Source organism: Pleurodeles waltl, chromosome 3_2, assembly GCF_031143425.1.
Source record: "Pleurodeles waltl isolate 20211129_DDA chromosome 3_2, aPleWal1.hap1.20221129, whole genome shotgun sequence".
Taxonomy (NCBI): Eukaryota; Metazoa; Chordata; class Amphibia; order Caudata; family Salamandridae; genus Pleurodeles; species Pleurodeles waltl.
The window spans coordinates 95,441,098-95,463,472 of record NC_090441.1 but is presented as its reverse complement, the minus strand read 5'-3'; the positions used below and the strand labels follow the sequence as shown (position 1 = coordinate 95,463,472).

General features: G+C 44.6%; 1 protein-coding gene across 1 annotated transcript in view; it reads right to left on the bottom strand.

The window, feature by feature from the left end:
* Positions 1 to 3,506: 3,506 nt before the first annotated feature.
* The window catches only part of LOC138286528 (sphingosine-1-phosphate transporter SPNS2-like), a 283,111-nt gene continuing 264,242 nt past the window's right edge, over positions 3,507 to 22,375 (bottom strand). The window contains exons 12-13 of the mRNA XM_069226889.1: positions 20,127 to 20,173; positions 3,507 to 4,439 (exon numbers count right to left, since the gene is read on the bottom strand). Coding sequence (XP_069082990.1) covers positions 20,131 to 20,173 — 43 coding nt within the window. The 3' untranslated portion in view covers positions 3,507 to 4,439; positions 20,127 to 20,130. The remainder of the gene's footprint in view (positions 4,440 to 20,126; positions 20,174 to 22,375) is intronic.

Below are 22,375 nucleotides of genomic sequence, written 5' to 3'. Positions count from 1 at the left end.
TCATATCTGATGTGCAATACATGGGATACATAGATTTGTTATTGCACAAAGTACATAAACTGATGTTTGTACATTAACATTTTGCATCTATTCGCACTAAGAAGTGTTGGCTGAAGATGTTGATTGTTGCATTATGGGTCCTACATATCTGAGCACTGCCAAAAGCAAGTATTTGCTACAATGTGACCATAGTGTTTTTTTGACATGGTTAGTAAATAAGATTTAAACAATTAAAACAGAATAAATCGATTCGGCTTAATTTAAAGTAGCCACGGTTGAAGCAGTATGTGCCTTTTCCTGGTTACGGGACATGCACATGCGCAGTATTATGCCCAGAACCGAAAGGGCACAAATGAACCCATGAAGGGGAGATCTAAACAAGACAACGACTGTAAGTTTCCAATTACTGGACGTTTTGACTTATTTATAGTGAGGCTGATTTTAGAGAAAAGAAAATCGCCTGGTGCTTTCTATTGGAATTTGTTTTGACTACCTCTCCAGATTTTACCAAAAGTATGAAGAAACAGATCTCCTTCGTGTAAATTGTATTTTATGTCTAGGGGGCAGCAATGGAAATTGAATCAATGGATGGCCAAATAGCTTAGGCAGCACAAAATCTACATCATCCACAAAGATAGCACTTTGTGGAGGTGGATTTACAGAAACCTACTTAATCATAGCTGCTTTCAAAACTGAATTGTGACAGATCTATTCAGTAGGCCATGACTTTTGAAAAAGCACATTGGCTACAGCAGGACACAGTCATAAAACGTGCTGATGTGAAACAAAACTCAATTTTCCAGTTTATCCTCAGTGCTTCTGAATATCAGATCCAACTGTTTATACCTGTTGTAGTCCCTCCGAATAGAGCTATCAGACTACATAAAAGGGATGTCCTGTCAAGACAGTGATGCCTTAATCGTTACAGGAGTGCGTGTCTTAGACCGTGAGTTATCTTATAAATTGCTAGAGCAGTACTAGTGAGACTGGTTGGACTAAATTGGATAATTAGTCAACATGAAAACATATTTTCCAGCAGAAATACGTTAACTGCTTGAAAGTATACATGACTTGATATCGCTTCTCCTATCTGTTCGCAATTTATATGGAATTGTTCTAAGAACACATAATTTGTAGGGAGCGTAATGCCAATATGGAAACTTTTGCTGGAAAAATGAGACAATCTAAAATATTAAGAGACCTGGAAGAGTCTCTTACACATGAGAATTGTTACAAACGCTCCTTTGATAAATGAAAAACTTCTCAAGTTAGTAAGCATAAATACTTGGTTTAACCCTTTCAAAATTAAACTGTTTGCTAAATGTCTCATAAGCACCAAATTTCTCAAAGAATACTTCTATGTATAATAATATATGTATAGTTTTAAATATTGCACAGGATATACTATTGGTACATTCAGAGAAAAATATTGTCCTGTACATTTGGAGGAGAAATCCAGAGATTTGCTTTAGAAAAGCAATATCAGCATGTTGTAAGACTAACAGCAATGTCAAAAAGTACAATCCACTTTGGGAACCAGGCAGTTTCCATATCACTAAAACAGCTCTTGTTTTTTCGTATGCAGCACCAGGCAAGTGCCAAACTTTGGTCCCTTGATTCAAACTGTGGGACAGGAGAGAAACAAAGTGACAAATTGCACTAATACACAAACAAAAAGAAAGACAAACATATGAAAAATATTAAAACACAGTTAAAAATATCACACAAAATATTGTTGCATAAATTAAAGTGGGTGTTGAGTCTGGCACAAAATATTACCAAATCATTGCAACGGAGCATACAGTTAAAGCAACTCTACATGAGCCTGGAGCCTATGCAGATGTGTGCTCTGGGAGTCTGAGTCTCTGCAGATGAACTAAGCAATACTTTTGTGGGATGAGGAGAATTATCTAGGAAATATCAATTTATTCACAGCGAATTTCCATAGGCATGCAAAGCTATCGAATTGTTTGCAGGTATTACAAGGAATATTGGCCATGGTACAATAGCACATTTTTTTGTTTTCTCAAGGCCCTAGTTGGAGCTTCTCCCCCCATGCCACATTGCCATGGACCTAGATTTAATGGTGCCTGAGTTGGTAGCACAGCAATAATTTGGTTCACTGCGTGAGCTACACACTCAGAATATCTCTGCTTTCTTTTTTCATTAATGTATTGCTGCGTCTTGTACTCGATATCTGTATTGTTAACTCTCATGCTAGCTATTGAATTGAGTCGAATGTGCACTTCCACAAAGAAATTGTGATCAGCCATACATCCAGTTTGCATAGTGGAACTTATAGGAGGGCTAGATGGTGTTGGAACGCATCATGTACAGTTTAGAAATACCTTCTTAGTTGTGCATTCTGCTGCTTGCTCTATCCGCCTGTATCTTACTCACATCCAGTAAAACACATAACAAAGATCCCTCAACCCATCTTTGATCCATCTGAATCACACAAACTGACGACGAGCAAAGATATGTAACTGTATCCTCGCTTGCCGAAGGTAGTGACGTGCTTCTTAAAGCACCTCGTGATGATATGAATGCTAGAATCAAAGACTGACCTGTTTAGATACTTTTCCCAGCTACTGGCTATTACCTTTTTCCAGTCCCCAGGCATCCAGTTTAGGTTATACTTCTAATTCCTTTCAACACTATTACACGAAAGTTGTAAAAACTTTGAACGGTGGCAGCTCCGGTCCTCTGACTGTGCCCGTCTCCATGTTTGAAACGGGAAGTTCCCGCTGGAGGACTAGTCACACAGTTGTTGTTGACTGAGGCCTAATGTTGGTTGCTCATCCTGTTGCAAGACTATTTGAGGCTCCTCTCCCCTGGACACTCTCAACCATTCATGCAAATGCAGTGGTGCTCTTATTTAACTGTGAACCAACTCCCATCTAAATAATAATCTTTAGGGAGGATCAAGGTGTGTAATTTGCCTCCAACTACGAAGCCAACCAATCAACGGGTGCTGGTGATGCTCTGTCTGCTACTTGTTCCAATACCGTGACCATCAACCTATGCAATAAGCTAAATGTTGTATATCATGGTGTCAAACTTCAGAACTAGTCAGTCCCCATCAGCCCTTGTGATAAAGGTGAAATTAAGCACTGCAGCAAAATACAATGTCATACGCTCCCAGAGTAACCCTCCTATACTGTGTAGGTATTTCAGTAGGATACAAAGACAATATTAAATTGATAAATGGTGCATATCTTTGCCCTGACATTTTGTCTAAAAAAGTATTTTGATTTAGATAAAAACTTCAAGGGCTGTCCCAAAAACTTGGAAACCTGTTCTTGAATTTACTGATGCTAACCATAATGTGATCATATTGAAAAAACAAGGGGCAGTACTGAAATGAAGGCGGGCTATGGGCTACTGGCTCCCATAATGATACTTGTTTGGTTTAAAAAATGTAAACCAAAGACTGGCTGAAAATTACATCATAAAATACAAAAGCGAAAAATAATTCCTATTTGTCTTTTTTTTTTTTTTTTGTTGCAGTTGGCTCAATCCGGTCAACAAATTTTCTGAAGTCTAGAACTAAATGGTGTGTGTTTGTCTGTTCACTCCAGTGCCTGTATAATTGATCAATGAGAAAGTTAATATTTCTTTGTTCTCCCCAAATTCTAACCTGGAAAGTTGAGTTATAAAAAAAGATTGTCACACATTAGTTCTGTGAGCGCTCCTTAAGGAGACAGTCGGAACCTGGTCTTTAGCACAGATTTTTTAAATACCTGACTTTGAGGCAGATGCTGTCCCACAAAGATATGTGTGGTGGAATCTTTCAAAACCATTCTTCTTTTTGGAGAGTTTTGGATTCCATGGAATGTCCAGAACTTAAATAGCATTATATATGTATCTACAACTATGTATAGGTAGCTATATACAAATAACTAGATATAGAATCATATCCAGTGACTTCAGTCAAGCCACAAAACTTGTGTGTACATATGAAAAGTCTTCCTTGAGTTGTCAGCACTGAAGAGTTGACTTTAATAAAAGCCATATGATATGTGTCGGCAGGAATCTGTACGATGTTCGTTGATGGTTGGAGGTGACGGAACTGAAAACTCTTGTCAAAAAAGTTTTTCTGGGCCGACTAGAATTTCTTCAGGCAACATCACATTGGATATGTAATAACAGGTGGATCTCCGTGTCAACTATGTGTTGTCCATCAAAAAGCAATCTGGAAATAGTTCAATATTTTAGTGTCTTTAAAGCTGCTGTACTGTGGTAATAGATCCAAGTCCATTCGTGCTTCTTACTTTTCATACAGTAGTCTCTTTTGGAATGGTTTTACTGATACCAAGTAACATTCCAGGAACAAATCGAGCCAATGGGTTCTCTTTCTTGTGTCCCTTTTGTGTAATCCTGGATATTATCCAGCATTCTGCAGATTTCAGTCAATTTCCTCATTACTAACATTTCACCTGCAGATAGACAAGAAATAAGATTGTGTCATTTTGTTGAGTACTATTACTTTAAAAGGCATAAATGATGCTTAGACTTGATTATTAGTTCACACTTCAATTCAATTCTCAACAGTAAAAAAAATATAAAATACAAATTACAAACTGTGCAATGGTTTTACTATTTAGATTTTTGCTCTTTACATAATTAACAATATTTTGAAGTGGTGTCTGCTCGAGCTTTAAGATGAACATGAGGCACAGACCTTTATTTGAAGATCATCATTTGTACTGTAGGGTATTTTAGTAGTTTTAAATTGACTAATGAATGTGTGGTCCACCATAGTGTCAGCCTGCAACAAAAAATGTCCTACTGGACCTTCCTGGGACCTGATATTATTTTTAAAATGTAGTTTGCTTGATCAATTTAGAGGACCTTTGCTTCTTACATTGGTACTTATTTTGGCAAGAGGCATTCAGTCTCGTTGAAGAATACTTGGAGAACCAATCCCTGATCATTTAGGCTTATTGATAACTTGTTGCCGAATAGATCAATCACAATCTTTCTTGCCCCTTTGAGAATCAAAGCATTCTGGACCGCTGACAAAGTGATTCAGGATTTTGCAAGATCATGGCTTGGTGCACATGCAATTTTACACCTGTGCTCTGATCACATCCATTAGGAGTATGTATACCTTTTGTTTTTTTTATATTTTGGTTTGAAAAATGCAGCGAGAGGGAGTCTAGTAAGAAATATCTTTGGCCAAATCTTAATATGCATGTGAACGAGATTCAAATATTCACTCTTTACAAACTATATGTTGGTCTCCAAAGCTCTAGAGATACACGCAGTGCTTATAATGTAAAGCTGACTAGGCAGTACATATGCTGTGTCAGTCTATCCATTTACCTGGCAACCTGTAGTCTGGTATAGCTTAACATACAAGCTAATGACACTAGTTCATAATATCAAATTGGGAACTCAAAAAGTTAGTTAACTGTGGCCATGTTGATGAAAATTAACTTGTGCAGTTGTCAACAAGTGAATAAATGGCGGGAATGTATTTTGTGTATGTTCCCATAGATGGAGGATAATATATGGATAGCTAGCAAAAGTCTGGACATATTTTAAAGAGAAGTATGGCAGTGATACACTATAAAATCCTAAAACCGAAGGTGTGAACCAGTTAAATTAAAGAGTAAATATAAAGTTTGATGTTCCAGGTCAAAACCCTAGTCCAGGGGTCTTGAAAGTGGGTGGTGGGCCCCCATAGGTGGGCCTCAAGTGATCCGGGGGGGGGGGGGGGGGGGGGGCACCAGGCTCTGGCCAAAAGAGGCATTACACAGATAACAGTGTTTTGTTTTAAGCAGAAACATGTTATTGCATTTTTAAAAAGGTAACAGTACTTAACTGCAATTTTTAAATACATCTAGATATATTTGAACATTGCCATCTTTATAGAATATTTGTGAAAAATTCTGAGGGGGGACAATGATTTTTATTTTTCAACTGGGGGGGCGGCATTAAAACATTTGGAGAGTGCAAGAGACACAAAGAAGGCACTGGAAGCACAGCTCTTGTATACTTATCACTTAAGGAGACAAGAGGTAAGGCAGAAGTCTTAGGTTGCCACCCAGTGGCTGCTCTGAGTTACAGCAAAAGGCCAAAAAAGTTTAAACTCAATGTATGAAACAGCTTGAATTATGGTTTAGTGGGAACGTCTGCTGCTCCGCCGCATAGGAATGCATTAGAGCGTGTGTGTGTGTAGCAGTGCAGGGCTGATCCAGGTCATGTTAGGTTAAACAGGTCTTTGCAATTAAAAGAATTAAACTGCAGTTTAGGAATCTGAAGCACCTTAACTCATTTCCTACCTCTCAAATCCTGTGTGCTCTTGTGCTCCTGAAAGCAGGTTGTGGACAGGCTACATGATTCAGACATTGTCTGTCACTTGGCAGATACTGCACGGGACTGTGCATTTGGAGACAGAAACCTGGGTAAAGTCTCATGAAAGTTGACAATATGGCCCACAATACTTACTATCTCAAATCCTTCAATCAATAAAAAAAAGTTGATGGGACTTTCAGTAGCATAGCCGGTGTCATGGACCCTAGTGCATGGAAGGAAATGGACCCCATGGCTGCTCTTTGATTTAAGAATTATAGCAATAGTCAGGGTCACTGAGCCCTCGGGACACTGGTCCCTGGTGCTACTGCACCTGTTGTACCAACAGAAGCTACAGCCCCTCAGGATTTTCCATTTGTAACCCTCAAAAAACTTACAGCTAACTGAAAACGGATACCCTGTCACCCAGCCCAAATGAGTCCTCAAAAATGCGCCATGCATTAATACGCGTGACACAGGAGAGGCCAGTATGCTCAGCAAGCTACTATAGTAACAGGATTTGCTCCGCCCCCGGAAACACTTCACATGTTTACTTTTTATTTCATTGTTAACGTCCGGTGTTAAAGCTGGGCGAGCTCTGCACCAGTGAAAAAGGCATGAGCTGAGAGTGGAATGCTCCTCTGGGCGGACCCAAAGCCCATTATATATATATATATTTTAAATAATGGTTAACAGTAGGTCATGCAGACAGCTGTGCTGTCAAGCAGACCTATAAGACCCTCACACAATGATGAGCAGCCATTTTAAGAACTGTTTTTAAGTGTTTTCAGATCAAAACACTAAAGTTCATGATCCACAAAACATCCACACATTGTAAGTTTATGCATTAACATCCGGAAGTGTTTGCTCGGAAAGCTACACAGATCATAAACTTCCAAAGGTACTCCTAATCTTCTATGCATGAAAAATGAAGGCAAAATGAGAATTTGCACATTTAACTTTCTATTCCTGCACATAGAATCTTTTCTTCACGCCCAGCTTGGGCTCTTACTCTTATAACAATTTTAGTACTAAAATTAAGTATAGAAATCGGGACTGAAATGAAAAAAATGTTAATACTTTCCCTACTATCACTGCCCCACTTCTCAGAATATCCATATTCCTATCTCTCTAACGCTACGTTTATTAGTTTTCGCTGAAATAAGTAGAATAAGTAGAATTTAGGATTGCAAAATTCTATGAGTTCTGGTTTTGTGAATCAAGATTTAGGAATTGTGAGCCTAAATCTAATTTGCTTAGCTTATAAATTGAATGTACAAAAGTGAAACGATTTGCTAATGTGGCCCAGAGAACCTAAATAATATCAAACAGTCCTAAACGAAAATTAAAGAACTTACTTGTAAGGAAATGCCTCCTTGGCATGGTTGCCCCCTGACTTTTTGCCTTTGCTGATGCTATGTTTACAATTGAAAGTGTGCTGAGGCCTGCTAACCAGGCCCCAGCACCAGTGTTCTTTCCCTAACCTGTACTTTTGTATCCACAATTGGCAGACCCTGGCATCCAGATCAGTCCCTTGTAACTGGTACTTCTAGTACCAAGGGCCCTGATGCCAAGGAAGGTCTCTAAGGGCTGCAGCATGTCTTATGCCACCCTGGAGACCTCTCACTCAGCACAGACACACTGCTTGCCAGCTTGTGTGTGCTAGTGAGAACAAAACGAGTAAGTCGACATGGCACTCCCCTCAGGGTGCCATGCCAGCCTCTCACTGCCTATGCAGTATAGGTAAGACACCCCTCTAGCAGGCCTTACAGCCCTAAGGCAGGGTGCACTATACCATAGGTGAGGGTACCAATGCATGAGCATGGTACCCCTACAGTGTCTAAACAAAACCTTAGACATTGTAAGTGCAGGGTAGCCATAAGAGTATATGGTCTGGGAGTCTGTCAAACACGAACTCCACAGCACCATAATGGCTACACTGAAAACTGGGAAGTTTGGTATCAAACTTCTCAGCACAATAAATGCACACTGATGCCAGTGTACATTTTATTGTAAAATACACCACAGAGGGCACCTTAGAGGTGCCCCCTGAAACTTAACCGACTGTCTGTGTAGGCTGACTAGTTCCAGCAGCCTGCCACACCAGAGACATGTTGCTGGCCCCATGGGGAGAGTGCCTTTGTCACTCTGAGGCCAGTAACAAAGCCTGCACTGGGTGGAGATGCTAACACCTCCCCCAGGCAGGAGCTGTGACACCTGGCGGTGAGCCTCAAAGGCTCACCCCTTTGTCACAGCCCAGCAGGGCACTCCAGCTTAGTGGAGTTGCCCGCCCCCTCCGGCCACGGCCCCCACTTTTGGCGGCAAGGCTGGAGGGAACAAAGAAAGCAACAAGGAGGAGTCACTGGCCAGTCAGGACAGCCCCTAAGGTGTCCTGAGCTGAGGTGACTCTGACTTTTAGAAATCCTCCATCTTGCAGATGGAGGATTCCCCCAATAGGGTTAGGATTGTGACCCCCTCCCCTTGGGAGGAGGCACAAAGAGGGTGTACCCACCCTCAGGGCTAGTAGCCATTGGCTACTAACCCCCCAGACCTAAACACGCCCTTAAATTTAGTATTTAAGGGCTACCCTGAACCCTAGAAAATTAGATTCCTGCAACTACAAGAAGAAGGACTGCCTAGCTGAAAACCCCTGCAGAGGAAGACCAGAAGACGACAACTGCCTTGGCTCCAGAAACTCACCGGCCTGTCTCCTGCCTTCCAAAGATCCTGCTCCAGCGACGCCTTCCAAAGGGACCAGCGACCTCGATATCCTCTGAGGACTGCCCCTGCTTCGAAAAGACAAGAAACTCCCGAGGACAGCGGACCTGCTCCAAGAAAGGCTGCAACTTTGTTTCCAGCAGCCTTGAAAGAACCCTGCAAGCTCCCCGCAAGAAGCGTGAGACTTGCAACACTGCACCCGGCGACCCCGACTCGGCTGGTGGAGATCCAACACCTCAGGAGGGACCCAAGGACTACTCTGATACTGTGAGTACCAAAACCTGTCCCCCCTGAGCCCCCACAGCGCCGCCTGCAGAGGGAATCCCGAGGCTTCCCCTGACCGCGACTCTTTGAATCCAAAGTCCCGACGCCTGGGAGAGACCCTGCACCCGCAGCCCCCAGGACCTGAAGGACCGGACTTTCACTGGAGAAGTGACCCCCAGGTGTCCCTCTCCCTTGCCCAAGTGGAGGTTTCCCCGAGGAACCCCCCCCCTTGCCTGCCTACAGCGCTGAAGAGATCCCGAGATCTCTCATAGACTAACATTGCGAACCCGACGCCTGTTTCTACACTGCACCCGGCCGCCCCCGCGCTGCTGAGGGTGAAATTTCTGTGTGGGCTTGTGTCCCCCCCCGGTGCCCTACAAAACCCCCCTGGTCTGCCCTCCGAAGACGTGGGTACTTACCTGCAAGCAGACCGGAACCGGGGCACCCCCTTCTCTCCATTCTAGCCTATGTGTTTTGGGCACCACTTTGAACTCTGCACCTGACCGGCCCTGAGCTGCTGGTGTGGTAACTTTGGGGTTGCTCTGAACCCCCAACGGTGGGCTACCTTGGACCAAGAACTGGACCCTGTAAGTGTCTTACTTACCTGGTAAAACTAACAAAAACTTACCTCCCCTAGGAACTGTGAAAATTGCACTAAGTGTCCACTTTTAAAACAGCTATTTGTCAATAACTTGAAAAGTATACATGCAATTTTTATGATTGAAAGTTCCTAAAGTACTTACCTGCAATACCTTTCGAATGAGATATTACATGTAGAATTTGAACCTGTGGTTCTTAAAATAAACTAAGAAAAGATATTTTTCTATACAAAAACCTATTGGCTGGATTTGTCTCTGAGTGTGTGTACCTCATTTATTGTCTATGTGTATGTACAACAAATGCTTAACACTACTCCTTGGATAAGCCTACTGCTCGACCACACTACCACAAAATAGAGCATTAGTATTATCTATTTTTACCACTATTTTACCTCTAAGGGGAACCCTTGGACTCTGTGCATGCTATTCCTTACTTTGAAATAGCACATACAGAGCCAACTTCCTACATTGGTGGATCAGCGGTGGGGTACAAGACTTTGCATTTGCTGGACTACTCAGCCAATACCTGATCACACGACAAATTCCAAAATTGTCATTAGAAATTCATTTTTGCAATTTGAAATTTTTCTAAATTCTTAAAAGTCCTGCTAGGGCCTTGTGTGTTAAGTCCCTGTTTAGCATTTTCTTTTAGAGTTTAAAAGCTTGTTAAAAGTTTGAAATTAGATTCTAGAAACAGTTTTAGATTCTTTAAAAAGTCTTCCAACTTTTAGCAAAATAATGTCTGATACAGAGATGAATGTGGTGGAACTCGACACCACACCTTACCTCCATCTTAAGATGAGGGAGCTAAGGTCTCTCTGTAATATCAAAAAAATAACCATTGGCTCCAGACCTACCAAAATTCAGCTCCAGGAGCTGTTGGCAGAGTTTGAAAAAGCCAACCCCTCTGATGATGACATCACAGAGGAAGAAATTAGTGACTTGGAGGCCAATGTCCCTCCTCCAGTCCTAAATAGGGAGAACAGGACCCCTCAAGTCCTGTCTCCAACTGTGTTAGTCAGAAATGGTGAGTCCCTCACAGGAGGGTCCCACATTTCTGAAATCACTGAGGATGCTCTCAGTGAAGATGACCTCCTGTTAGCCAGGATGGCCAAAAGATTGGCTTTAGAGAGACAGCTCCTAGCCATAGAAAGGGAAAGACAAGAGATGGGCCTAGGACCCATCAATGGTGGCAGCAACATAAATAGGGTCAGAGATTCTCCTGACATGTTGAAAATCCCTAAAGGGATTGTAACTAAATATGAAGATGGTGATGACATCACCAAATGGTTCACAGCTTTTGAGAGGGCTTGTGTAACCAGAAAAGTGAACAGATCTCACTGGGGTGCTCTCCTTTGGGAAATGTTCACAGGAAAGTGTAGGGATAGACTCCTCACACTCTCTGGACAAGATGCAGAATCTTATGACCTCATGAAGGGTACCCTGATTGAGGGCTTTGGATTCTCCACTGAGGAGTATAGGATTAGATTCAGGGGGGCTCAAAAATCCTCGAGCCAGACCTGGGTTGACTTTGTAGACTACTCAGTGAAAACACTAGATGGTTGGATTCAAGGCAGTGGTGTAAGTAATTATGATGGGCTGTACAATTTATTTGTGAAAGAACACCTGTTAAGTAATTGTTTCAATGATAAACTGCATCAGCATCTGGTAGACCTAGGACCAATTTCTCCCCAAGAATTGGGAAAGAAGGCGGACCATTGGGTCAAGACAAGGGTGTCCAAAACTTCCACAGGGGGTGACCAAAAGAAAGGGGTCACAAAGACTCCCCAGGGGAAGAGTGATGAGACAACCAAAACTAAAAATAGTAAAGAGTCTTCTACAGGCCCCCAAAAACCTGCACAGGAGGGTGGGCCCAGAGCCTCTTCACAAAACAATGGGTACAAGGGTAAAAACTTTGATCCCAAAAAGGCCTGGTGTCATAGCTGTAAACAGCATGGACACCAAACTGGAGACAAGGCCTGTCCCAAGAAAGGTTCCACTCCAAACTCCCATCCAGGTAACACTGGTATGGCTAGTCTCCAAGTGGGATCAACAGTGTGCCCAGAGCAAATCAGGGTCCACACTGAAGCTACTCTAGTTTCTGAGGGTGGGGTGGATTTAGCCACACTAGCTGTCTGGCCGCCTAACATGCAAAAATACAGACAGCAACTCTTAATTAATGGGACTAGAATAGAGGGCCTGAGGGATACAGGTGCCAGTGTCACCATGGTGACAGAGAAACTGGTTTCCCCTGGCCAATACCTGACTGGAAAAACTTACACAGTCACCAACGCTGACAATCAGAGAAAAGTACATTCCATGGCAATGGTTACTTTAGAATGGGGAGGGGTCAATGGCCTGAAACAGGTGGTGGTCTCCTCAAATATCCCAGTGGACTGTCTGCTTGGAAATGACCTGGAGTCCTCAGCATGGGCTGAGGTAGAACTAAAAACCCATGCAGCAATGCTGGGTATCCCTGAACTGGTGTGTGTGAAAACAAGAGCACAATGCAAGGCACAGGGTGAACAAGTAGAGCTGGAGTCTGGAAGAATGGCCCAGCCTACCAAGAGGAAAGGAAAGTCAGTTGGGAAACCAACTGCAACACAGCAAAAGAAAGGGAACCTCTCTTCTCAGGAAGAAGTGCTGCCCTCTGAGGGAACTGAGCCTTTGGAGCTTGAACCTTATCAGGTTGAGCTCTTAGGCCCAGGAGGACCCTCAAGGGAGGAGCTGTGTAAGGGACAAGAAACCTGTCCCTCTCTTGAAGGCCTTAGGCAGCAAGCTGCTGAAGAGTCCAAGGGCAAGAAAAATGGAACACATAGGGTCTATTGGGAAGATGGACTCCTGTACACTGAGGCCAGAGACCCCAAACCTGGTGCCACTAGGAGAGTGGTAGTGCCTCAGCTGTTCAGAGAGTTCATCCTAACATTGGCCCATGACATTCCCCTTGCTGGACATTTGGGACAAACCAAGACGTGGGAGAGGCTAGTCAACCACTTCTACTGGCCCAATATGTCCAACATGGTTAAGGAGTTTTGCCTCTCCTGCCCCACCTGTCAAGCCAGTGGTAAGACAGGTGGGCACCCAAAGGCCCCCCTCATTCCACTTCCAGTGGTGGGGCTCCCCTTTGAAAGAGTGGGTGTGGACATAGTTGGTCCACTGGAACCTCCCACAGCCTCAGGAAATATGTACATCCTAGTAGTAGTGGATCATGCTACTAGGTATCCTGAAGCTATTCCCCTTAGGTCGACTACTGCCCCTGCAGTAGCCAAGGCCCTCATTGGTATCTTTACCAGAGTGGGTTTCCCTAAGGAGGTGGTGTCTGACAGAGGTACCAACTTCATGTCAGCATACCTAAAACACATGTGGAATGAGTGTGGAGTGACTTACAAATTCACTACACCATACCATCCACAAACTAATGGCTTGGTTGAGAGATTCAACAAGACATTAAAAGGCATGATCATGGGGCTCCCAGAAAAACTCAAAAGGAGATGGGATGTCCTCTTGCCATGTCTGCTTTTCGCTTACAGAGAGGTGCCACAGAAGGGAGTAGGATTCTCACCCTTTGAACTTCTGTTTGGTCATCCTGTAAGGGGACCACTTGCTCTTGTTAAAGAAGGCTGGGAGAGACCTCTTCATGAGCCTAAACAAGACATAGTGGACTATGTACTTGGCCTTCGCTCTAGAATGGCAGAGTACATGGAAAAGGCAACCAAAAACCTTGAGGCCAGCCAACAGCTCCAGAAGTTTTGGTATGACCAAAAGGCTGCACTGGTTGAGTTCCAACCAGGGCAGAAAGTCTGGGTTCTGGAGCCTGTGGCTCCCAGGGCACTCCAGGACAAATGGAGTGGCCCTTACCCAGTGCTAGAAAGGAAGAGTCAGGTCACCTACCTGGTGGACCTGGGCACAAGCAGGAGCCCCAAGAGGGTGATCCATGTGAACCGCCTTAAGCTCTTCCATGACAGGGCTGATGTGAATCTGTTGATGGTAACAGATGAGGATCAGGAGGCAGAGAGTGAACCTCTCCCTGATCTTCTGTCATCAGACCCAAAAGATGGCACAGTAGATGGAGTGATCTACTCAGACACCCTCTCTGGCCAACAGCAAGCTGATTGTAGAAGAGTCCTACAACAGTTTCCTGAACTCTTCTCCTTAACCCCTGGTCAGACACACCTGTGTACCCATGATGTGGACACAGGAGACAGCATGCCTGTCAAAAACAAAATCTTTAGACAGTCTGACCATGTTAAGGAAAGCATCAAGGTGGAAGTCCACAAGATGCGGGAATTGGGAGTAATTGAGCGCTCTGACAGCCCCTGGGCTAGCCCAGTGGTCTTAGTCCCCAAACCTCACACCAAAGATGGAAAGAAAGAGATGAGGTTTTGTGTGGACTACAGAGGGCTCAATTCTGTCACCAAGACAGATGCTCATCCAATTCCAAGAGCTGATGAGCTCATAGACAAATTAGGTGCTGCCAAATTCTTAAGTACCTTTGACTTGACAGCAGGGTACTGGCAAATAAAAATGGCACCTGGAGCAAAAGAGAAAACAGCATTCTCCACACCTGATGGGCATTATCAGTTTACTGTTATGCCCTTTGGTTTAAAGAATGCCCCTGCCACCTTCCAAAGGTTGGTGAATCAAGTCCTTGCTGGCTTGGAGTCCTTTAGCACAGCTTATCTTGATGATATTGCTGTCTTCAGCTCCACCTGGCAGGATCACCTGGTCCACCTGAAGAAGGTTTTGAAGGCTCTGCAATCTGCAGGCCTCTCTATCAAGGCATCCAAATGCCAGATAGGGCAGGGAACTGTGGTTTACTTGGGCCACCTTGTAGGTGGAGGCCAAGTTCAGCCACTCCAACCCAAGATCCAGACTATTCTGGACTGGGTAGCTCCAAAAACCCAGACTCAAGTCAGGGCATTCCTTGGCTTGACTGGGTATTACAGGAGGTTTGTGAAGGGATATGGATCCATTGTGACAGCCCTCACTGAACTCACCTCCAAGAAAATGCCCAAGAAAGTGAACTGGACTGTGGAATGCCAACAGGCCTTTGACACCCTGAAACAAGCAATGTGCTCAGCACCAGTTCTAAAAGCTCCAGATTATTCTAAGCAGTTCATTGTGCAGACTGATGCCTCTGAACATGGGATAGGGGCAGTTTTGTCCCAAACAAATGATGATGGCCTTGACCAGCCTGTTGCTTTCATTAGCAGGAGGTTACTCCCCAGGGAGCAGCGTTGGAGTGCCATTGAGAGGGAGGCCTTTGCTGTGGTTTGGTCCCTGAAGAAGCTGAGACCATACCTCTTTGGGACTCACTTCCTAGTTCAAACTGACCACAGACCTCTCAAATGGCTGATGCAAATGAAAGGTGAAAATCCTAAACTGTTGAGGTGGTCCATCTCCCTACAGGGAATGGACTTTATAGTGGAACACAGACCTGGGACTGCCCATGCCAATGCAGATGGCCTTTCCATGTTCTTCCACTTAGAAAATGAAGACTCTCTTGGGAAAGGTTAGTCTCATCCTCTTTCGTTTGGGGGGGGGTTGTGTAAGGAAATGCCTCCTTGGCATGGTTGCCCCCTGACTTTTTGCCTTTGCTGATGCTATGTTTACAATTGAAAGTGTGCTGAGGCCTGCTAACCAGGCCCCAGCACCAGTGTTCTTTCCCTAACCTGTACTTTTGTATCCACAATTGGCAGACCCTGGCATCCAGATAAGTCCCTTGTAACTGGTACTTCTAGTACCAAGGGCCCTGATGCCAAGGAAGGTCTCTAAGGGCTGCAGCATGTCTTATGCCACCCTGGAGACCTCTCACTCAGCACAGACACACTGCTTGCCAGCTTGTGTGTGCTAGTGAGAACAAAACGAGTAAGTCGACATGGCACTCCCCTCAGGGTGCCATGCCAGCCTCTCACTGCCTATGCAGTATAGGTAAGACACCCCTCTAGCAGGCCTTACAGCCCTAAGGCAGGGTGCACTATACCATAGGTGAGGGTACCAATGCATGAGCATGGTACCCCTACAGTGTCTAAACAAAACCTTAGACATTGTAAGTGCAGGGTAGCCATAAGAGTATATGGTCTGGGAGTCTGTCAAACACGAACTCCACAGCACCATAATGGCTACACTGAAAACTGGGAAGTTTGGTATCAAACTTCTCAGCACAATAAATGCACACTGATGCCAGTGTACATTTTATTGTAAAATACACCACAGAGGGCACCTTAGAGGTGGCCCCTGAAACTTAACCGACTGTCTGTGTAGGCTGACTAGTTCCAGCAGCCTGCCACACCAGAGACATGTTGCTGGCCCCATGGGGAGAGTGCCTTTGTCACTCTGAGGCCAGTAACAAAGCCTGCACTGGGTGGAGATGCTAACACCTCCCCCAGGCAGGAGCTGTGACACCTGGCGGTGAGCCTCAAAGGCTCACCCCTTTGTCACAGCCCAGCAGGGCACTCCAGCTTAGTGGAGTTGCCCGCCCCCTCCGGCCACGGCCCCCACTTTTGGCGGCAAGGCTGGAGGGAACAAAGAAAGCAACAAGGAGGAGTCACTGGCCAGTCAGGACAGCCCCTAAGGTGTCCTGAGCTGAGGTGACTCTGACTTTTAGAAATCCTCCATCTTGCAGATGGAGGATTCCCCCAATAGGGTTAGGATTGTGACCCCCTCCCCTTGGGAGGAGGCACAAAGAGGGTGTACCCACCCTCAGGGCTAGTAGCCATTGGCTACTAACCCCCCAGACCTAAACACGCCCTTAAATTTAGTATTTAAGGGCTACCCTGAACCCTAGAAAATTAGATTCCTGCAACTACAAGAAGAAGGACTGCCTAGCTGAAAACCCCTGCAGAGGAAGACCAGAAGACGACAACTGCCTTGGCTCCAGAAACTCACCGGCCTGTCTCCTGCCTTCCAAAGATCCTGCTCCAGCGACGCCTTCCAAAGGGACCAGCGACCTCGACATCCTCTGAGGACTGCCCCTGCTTCGAAAAGACAAGAAACTCCCGAGGACAGCGGACCTGCTCCAAGAAAGGCTGCAACTTTGTTTCCAGCAGCCTTGAAAGAACCCTGCAAGCTCCCCGCAAGAAGCGTGAGACTTGCAACACTGCACCCGGCGACCCCGACTCCGCTGGTGGAGATCCAACACCTCAGGAGGGACCCAAGGACTACTCTGATACTGTGAGTACCAAAACCTGTCCCCCCTGAGCCCCCACAGCGCCGCCTGCAGAGGGAATCCCGAGGCTTCCCCTGACCGCGACTCTTTGAATCCAAAGTCCCGACGCCTGGGAGAGACCCTGCACCCGCAGCCCCCAGGACCTGAAGGACCGGACTTTCACTGGAGAAGTGACCCCCAGGAGTCCCTCTCCCTTGCCCAAGTGGAGGTTTCCCCGAGGAACCCCCCCCTTGCCTGCCTACAGCGCTGAAGAGATCCCGAGATCTCTCATAGACTAACATTGCGAACCCGACGCCTGTTTCTACACTGCACCCGGCCGCCCCCGCGCTGCTGAGGGTGAAATTTCTGTGTGGGCTTGTGTCCCCCCCCGGTGCCCTACAAAACCCCCCTGGTCTGCCCTCCGAAGACGTGGGTACTTACCTGCAAGCAGACCGGAACCGGGGCACCCCCTTCTCTCCATTCTAGCCTATGTGTTTTGGGCACCACTTTGAACTCTGCACCTGACCGGCCCTGAGCTGCTGGTGTGGTAACTTTGGGGTTGCTCTGAACCCCCAACGGTGGGCTACCTTGGACCAAGAACTGGACCCTGTAAGTGTCTTACTTACCTGGTAAAACTAACAAAAACCTACCTCCCCTAGGAACTGTGAAAATTGCACTGTGTCCACTTTTAAAACAGCTATTTGTCAATAACTTGAAAAGTATACATGCAATTTTTATGATTGAAAGTTCCTAAAGTACTTACCTGCAATACCTTTCGAATGAGATATTACATGTAGAATTTGAACCTGTGGTTCTTAAAATAAACTAAGAAAAGATATTTTTCTATACAAAAACCTATTGGCTGGATTTGTCTCTGAGTGTGTGTACCTCATTTATTGTCTATGTGTATGTACAACAAATGCTTAACACTACTCCTTGGATAAGCCTACTGCTCGACCACACTACCACAAAATAGAGCATTAGTATTATCTATTTTTACCACTATTTTACCTCTAAGGGGAACCCTTGGACTCTGTGCATGCTATTCCTTACTTTGAAATAGCACATACAGAGCCAACTTCCTACATTACTGACATTCATTGATCATGTTGTGAGATAACAGGATTGCCCCTTGTTCATTCTATATTAAGTTCCAAGTATCACTCTGGATCCCAGTGCACACTGGCATCATTAAGGCCATTATAGCCATCTGCCAAATGGTACACACATTCATCGCCCACAAGAGGTAGCCAGATAGCTACAAATGACCTAAAAGTGGCCTTTGTGCTAGTGGAAAGAGAGAGCCCAAATGACAAAACATATTTTTTTCTGTGGCTATGAGAATGCTTGCACCGGTTACATCAGAAGGCGAGGGGGTGTCCTGGCGGCAGAGTATTCAATGAAGAAAACGCATCGGTGTGGCTTCGGCTTTTGTCGGGCAAGGCCTGTTGAAGAGGATCTGCAGTGAATTATCAGAGCAGTGGAAACGTCACTTATTAAAGCTCACCATGCCATCTTTGCACTGTTTATGTGACTGCAATCAAAATCCCACTTCAAACTATAGGGTGAAAACCTGCTAAAAACCTGTAGCCTTATTTACCCGAATAGGTTTAAAGGTGCTTTTTCTTCCTCGCCCTCCACTGCACTAACATTAACAACAATATATGTATGGAAAACTTTGCATTAAATTTGGAAGGTTGTGGGTGAGTGTTCCACTGCCTTTGGGAACACGTGCTTTGGGGGCGTACGAAACGCGGGCCAGAGAATCTTCTGGATTTTAGGCCCAGAACTGAGAATGCCCAGTTACTGTAGAATGGCCAGGCCTGGCCACTCACCCCACAAGGGTTGTCCATTCATCAGCCCCCAACCAGGTTTTATGAAATGCTGAAGCTAATATGCAAATATATGTAAATTAGATTTTCAAATTTTCATAGCCTTGCAGGCAACCTTAGAGCTGGTGTGTGATGAAAAAGAGAAATCTAGGTAGCTCTACTCTCGGGAAGGAAATCGCCTCAAATAGCAGATGCGAATAACTTTGAGCACCTTGACAAATGGTTTGATCTCTGGCAGATTGCTGAAGTTCCAGCTAACTCTTGGGTTAAGTTGTACTCCGAAGCGCCTAGTGAGCACATTAAACCCACTTCAAAGGTTTACTGGTGCAGTAAGGCATGGTGCAGCTGAAACATTTTCTAATTGGCTTTCTTTCCCAGACATAGGTGGGGGAGGGGTACTGCAGCACCCCCAAAAATAACCATGCTAGAGTTCAGAAGGTGAATGAGCAATAAGGATGCCTTCAAACTGTGTTTTTATCTTGTCACATTTGCTGTGTGTTCAAAGGTCAAATGTCTAACTGTCCTGTCAAATTGATGCTTATTTGGGAACTGGGGGTTACTCTTATTTCTCTGACTGCTGTGATGGAAAGGGTGGGATTGCAGAAAGTAAAAGGACAGGATGTCCATTTTTTTCATCCCTCATATACCTGCAAATGAACTATGCACTATACACATATTTCTGAATAGTTCAGCATTTAGAAAAGCACATATGAAGCACATTTTGTTGTAATTCTGCAGCGTGGTGAAAGCAAAGATTTTAATAGGATCAAAACAATTCAAGACGCTTTACTGGGTGATGTGCAAATGATTAATATTTGCTGAAACCCGATTTCCACACATTATTGTAAAACTGCAATTTAGTGGAACTTTATTGGCTATTTCAACAGAAAACGTGCTGGCTGTAAACGACAATGCACGACCACACCTGTGCTCATCAGTGATCCACAATGCACCACCGGGTACATATCACACCCTTACCAGTCTACTGCTTGTGGCATGACACATTTGATTCTTGGATTGTCACAACCTCTCTGAATTCAGTGGCATAACACTAATGGCAGCGCCACCGCTCTGAGAATTGTTCCAGCACCACTGACCCCAGAGCAGGTTCTGGATCCCAAAACACACTTCCTCCTGCCATGTACACCCAGACTTAGAAAGACATTTCGACAAAAGGATCACATTTGCAGTCTTCCACTTCTGAACACAGACAGGGACTCATTAGCACAGTAATATTGTTTTTTTTTATGCTCACTGATTGCTTACCTTATCAGGCTTTCACAGTAGCTGGTGGCATCATTAGCTGAGTCACCCTAAAAATGCAAATGTCTAATTAGAGACTTCAGGATTAAATGCAGGCAAAATATTCATGTGCCAAAGAGCTGTCATTTCACAAAGCTCGAATAACCAACCGGGAGCCTCTTCAACATGACGTTTTGAGAAGGCGCTACACAACTCCTTCTCAACACCTGGAAAACTAGAAAGAGGCGCTAAGGAATCCCCTGGACTCCATAAAGTATGAGATCTCATTCACTAGTGACTGGAAAAGGTGGGATAGATCGAAGGGTCGGGCTGCAAACGGAGGCCACCCTGGTATCCTAGCGCCTGGCTAAGGCTGTGCAGATTCAAGGTGTCTTCTGAGTGCAATTCCCCAACTTAAAGCTGACATGTGAAAGGTATATTGTCCAAAATATAGCTTGTTGATTGTGGAGCCAAATTATCTGTGATATTGCATTTAGTAGGCATCAGACTGTAAATATAACCTTCTCCCTGGCCACCTTGTTCAATTTTTCCTCGCCCTGTGGACCTACTTTGGCCCATATTTATACTTTTTTAGCGCCGCAAAAGCGGCACAAACTTGCAAAATACAATTGTATTTTGTAAGATTGCGCCAATTTTGAGTCAAAAAGTGGCGCAAATGCGGCGCTAAAAAAGTATAAATATGGGCCTTAATGCTTAAGACTATTATTTCCAAAATGCATCCAAGAGGGTCGGATTCATAGATTTGAAAGGATATCCTCTAAGTTGACAATTTACATAGATTGAATCAGCATGGAAATACCTGACCTGGTCAAAAGTCTTATGACCCTGGCATGGACCCATGGGCCTCCGTTGGGCAGCCTTGGCTTGGAAGGTGCTCTCCTTACTGCTGTGCAGTATATGCACCCTTGCTCTCTTGTCCGAGGTCTGGCCAGAGAGCAGTATATGACTCCAGCGCAATGGCCACAGTACCTGGAACGTGCTTCCAACCTGGCCTTAAGTTGAAAGGCTGCAGGTGTAATGCCACTGACCCACAAGTAATTGGCTCAGCTCAGCCTGCACCGCCACTTTACCAAGGCTACTTTGCCTCCTGATGGTGAAGGCTGGGAATATTGAATTTGAAATACCGACATGAGTGACAAAATATCAAAAACTAACTTTTTATACATTTTCTATACCCAACTCCACATATACGTACCTTGGTTTTATATATATATATATATATATATATTCACATACACACACATTCACGACACGTAAATGTGGAGTTAAGAGTAGTGGTAAATCCTTACCTCCCTCCTTGCACTTACATCTTTGATATTCTGTTCCTCAATATTGTGCCCACCATACTGTGGCATGTTGATATTTCAGATTCGATATTCCCTCCTACGATCTTCCTGACTTGCAGGGAGCATATGACTTTTACTGATGTATTCATAGCCAGACCGACATGGTGTCAGCCATGTAAATGATGTATAGTAGCACCTTACATTGTGAACTAAGGATCTGGCAGTCATGTTGACACTAAACAGCTGACCAAAAAATCCCCAGGTTAACAACTCCTCTTCAGATTGTGTCCAAGGACGAGTTTCCAGGCCCATACTTTTCTTGTGATTTAATGAGAACTTTGTAGTAATGTGTTAAAACGCGTAGACTCCAGTGATGTTTTAGACAGGAGGGTCAGAAAGAATGCCACATTAGATCTTAATATGTCTACAATGTGCACTAACTACAAGTCTTTGGGTCTACCAAGCAATCAGGGTTCAAGCAATTCCTTCTCTGTTGTAGAGTGAGACGGTGCCAATAACCACAGGTCAACGCCATAGTATAAAACACCCTTTTAACAGAATAACTCTGTGCATACAATCTCTTGGCAACAGCCATTACAACTAAAGGTCCCTGCATCGTGGCAGGCCACGTTAGATCTTAATGTATTTATAATGGCCATTTATACAAGTTTTTGTCACTGAACACTTGCATTGCTTCTACTGGTACCCTTCTATCCTTAATAGAGATGTGCATTCAAGACACAACGCCGAATAAAAAGCGGTAAACTAAGGGCCTGATTACGACCTTGGCGGAGGGCATTACTCTGTCTCAAATGTGACAGATATCCCACCCACCGTATTACAAGTTCCATTATATCCTATGAAACTTGTAATGCGACAGACGGGATATTTGTCAAATTTGGGATGGAGTGATCCCCTCCGCCAAGGTCGTAATCAGGCCCTCTGTGCCTTGGAGGCCCCTCTAGC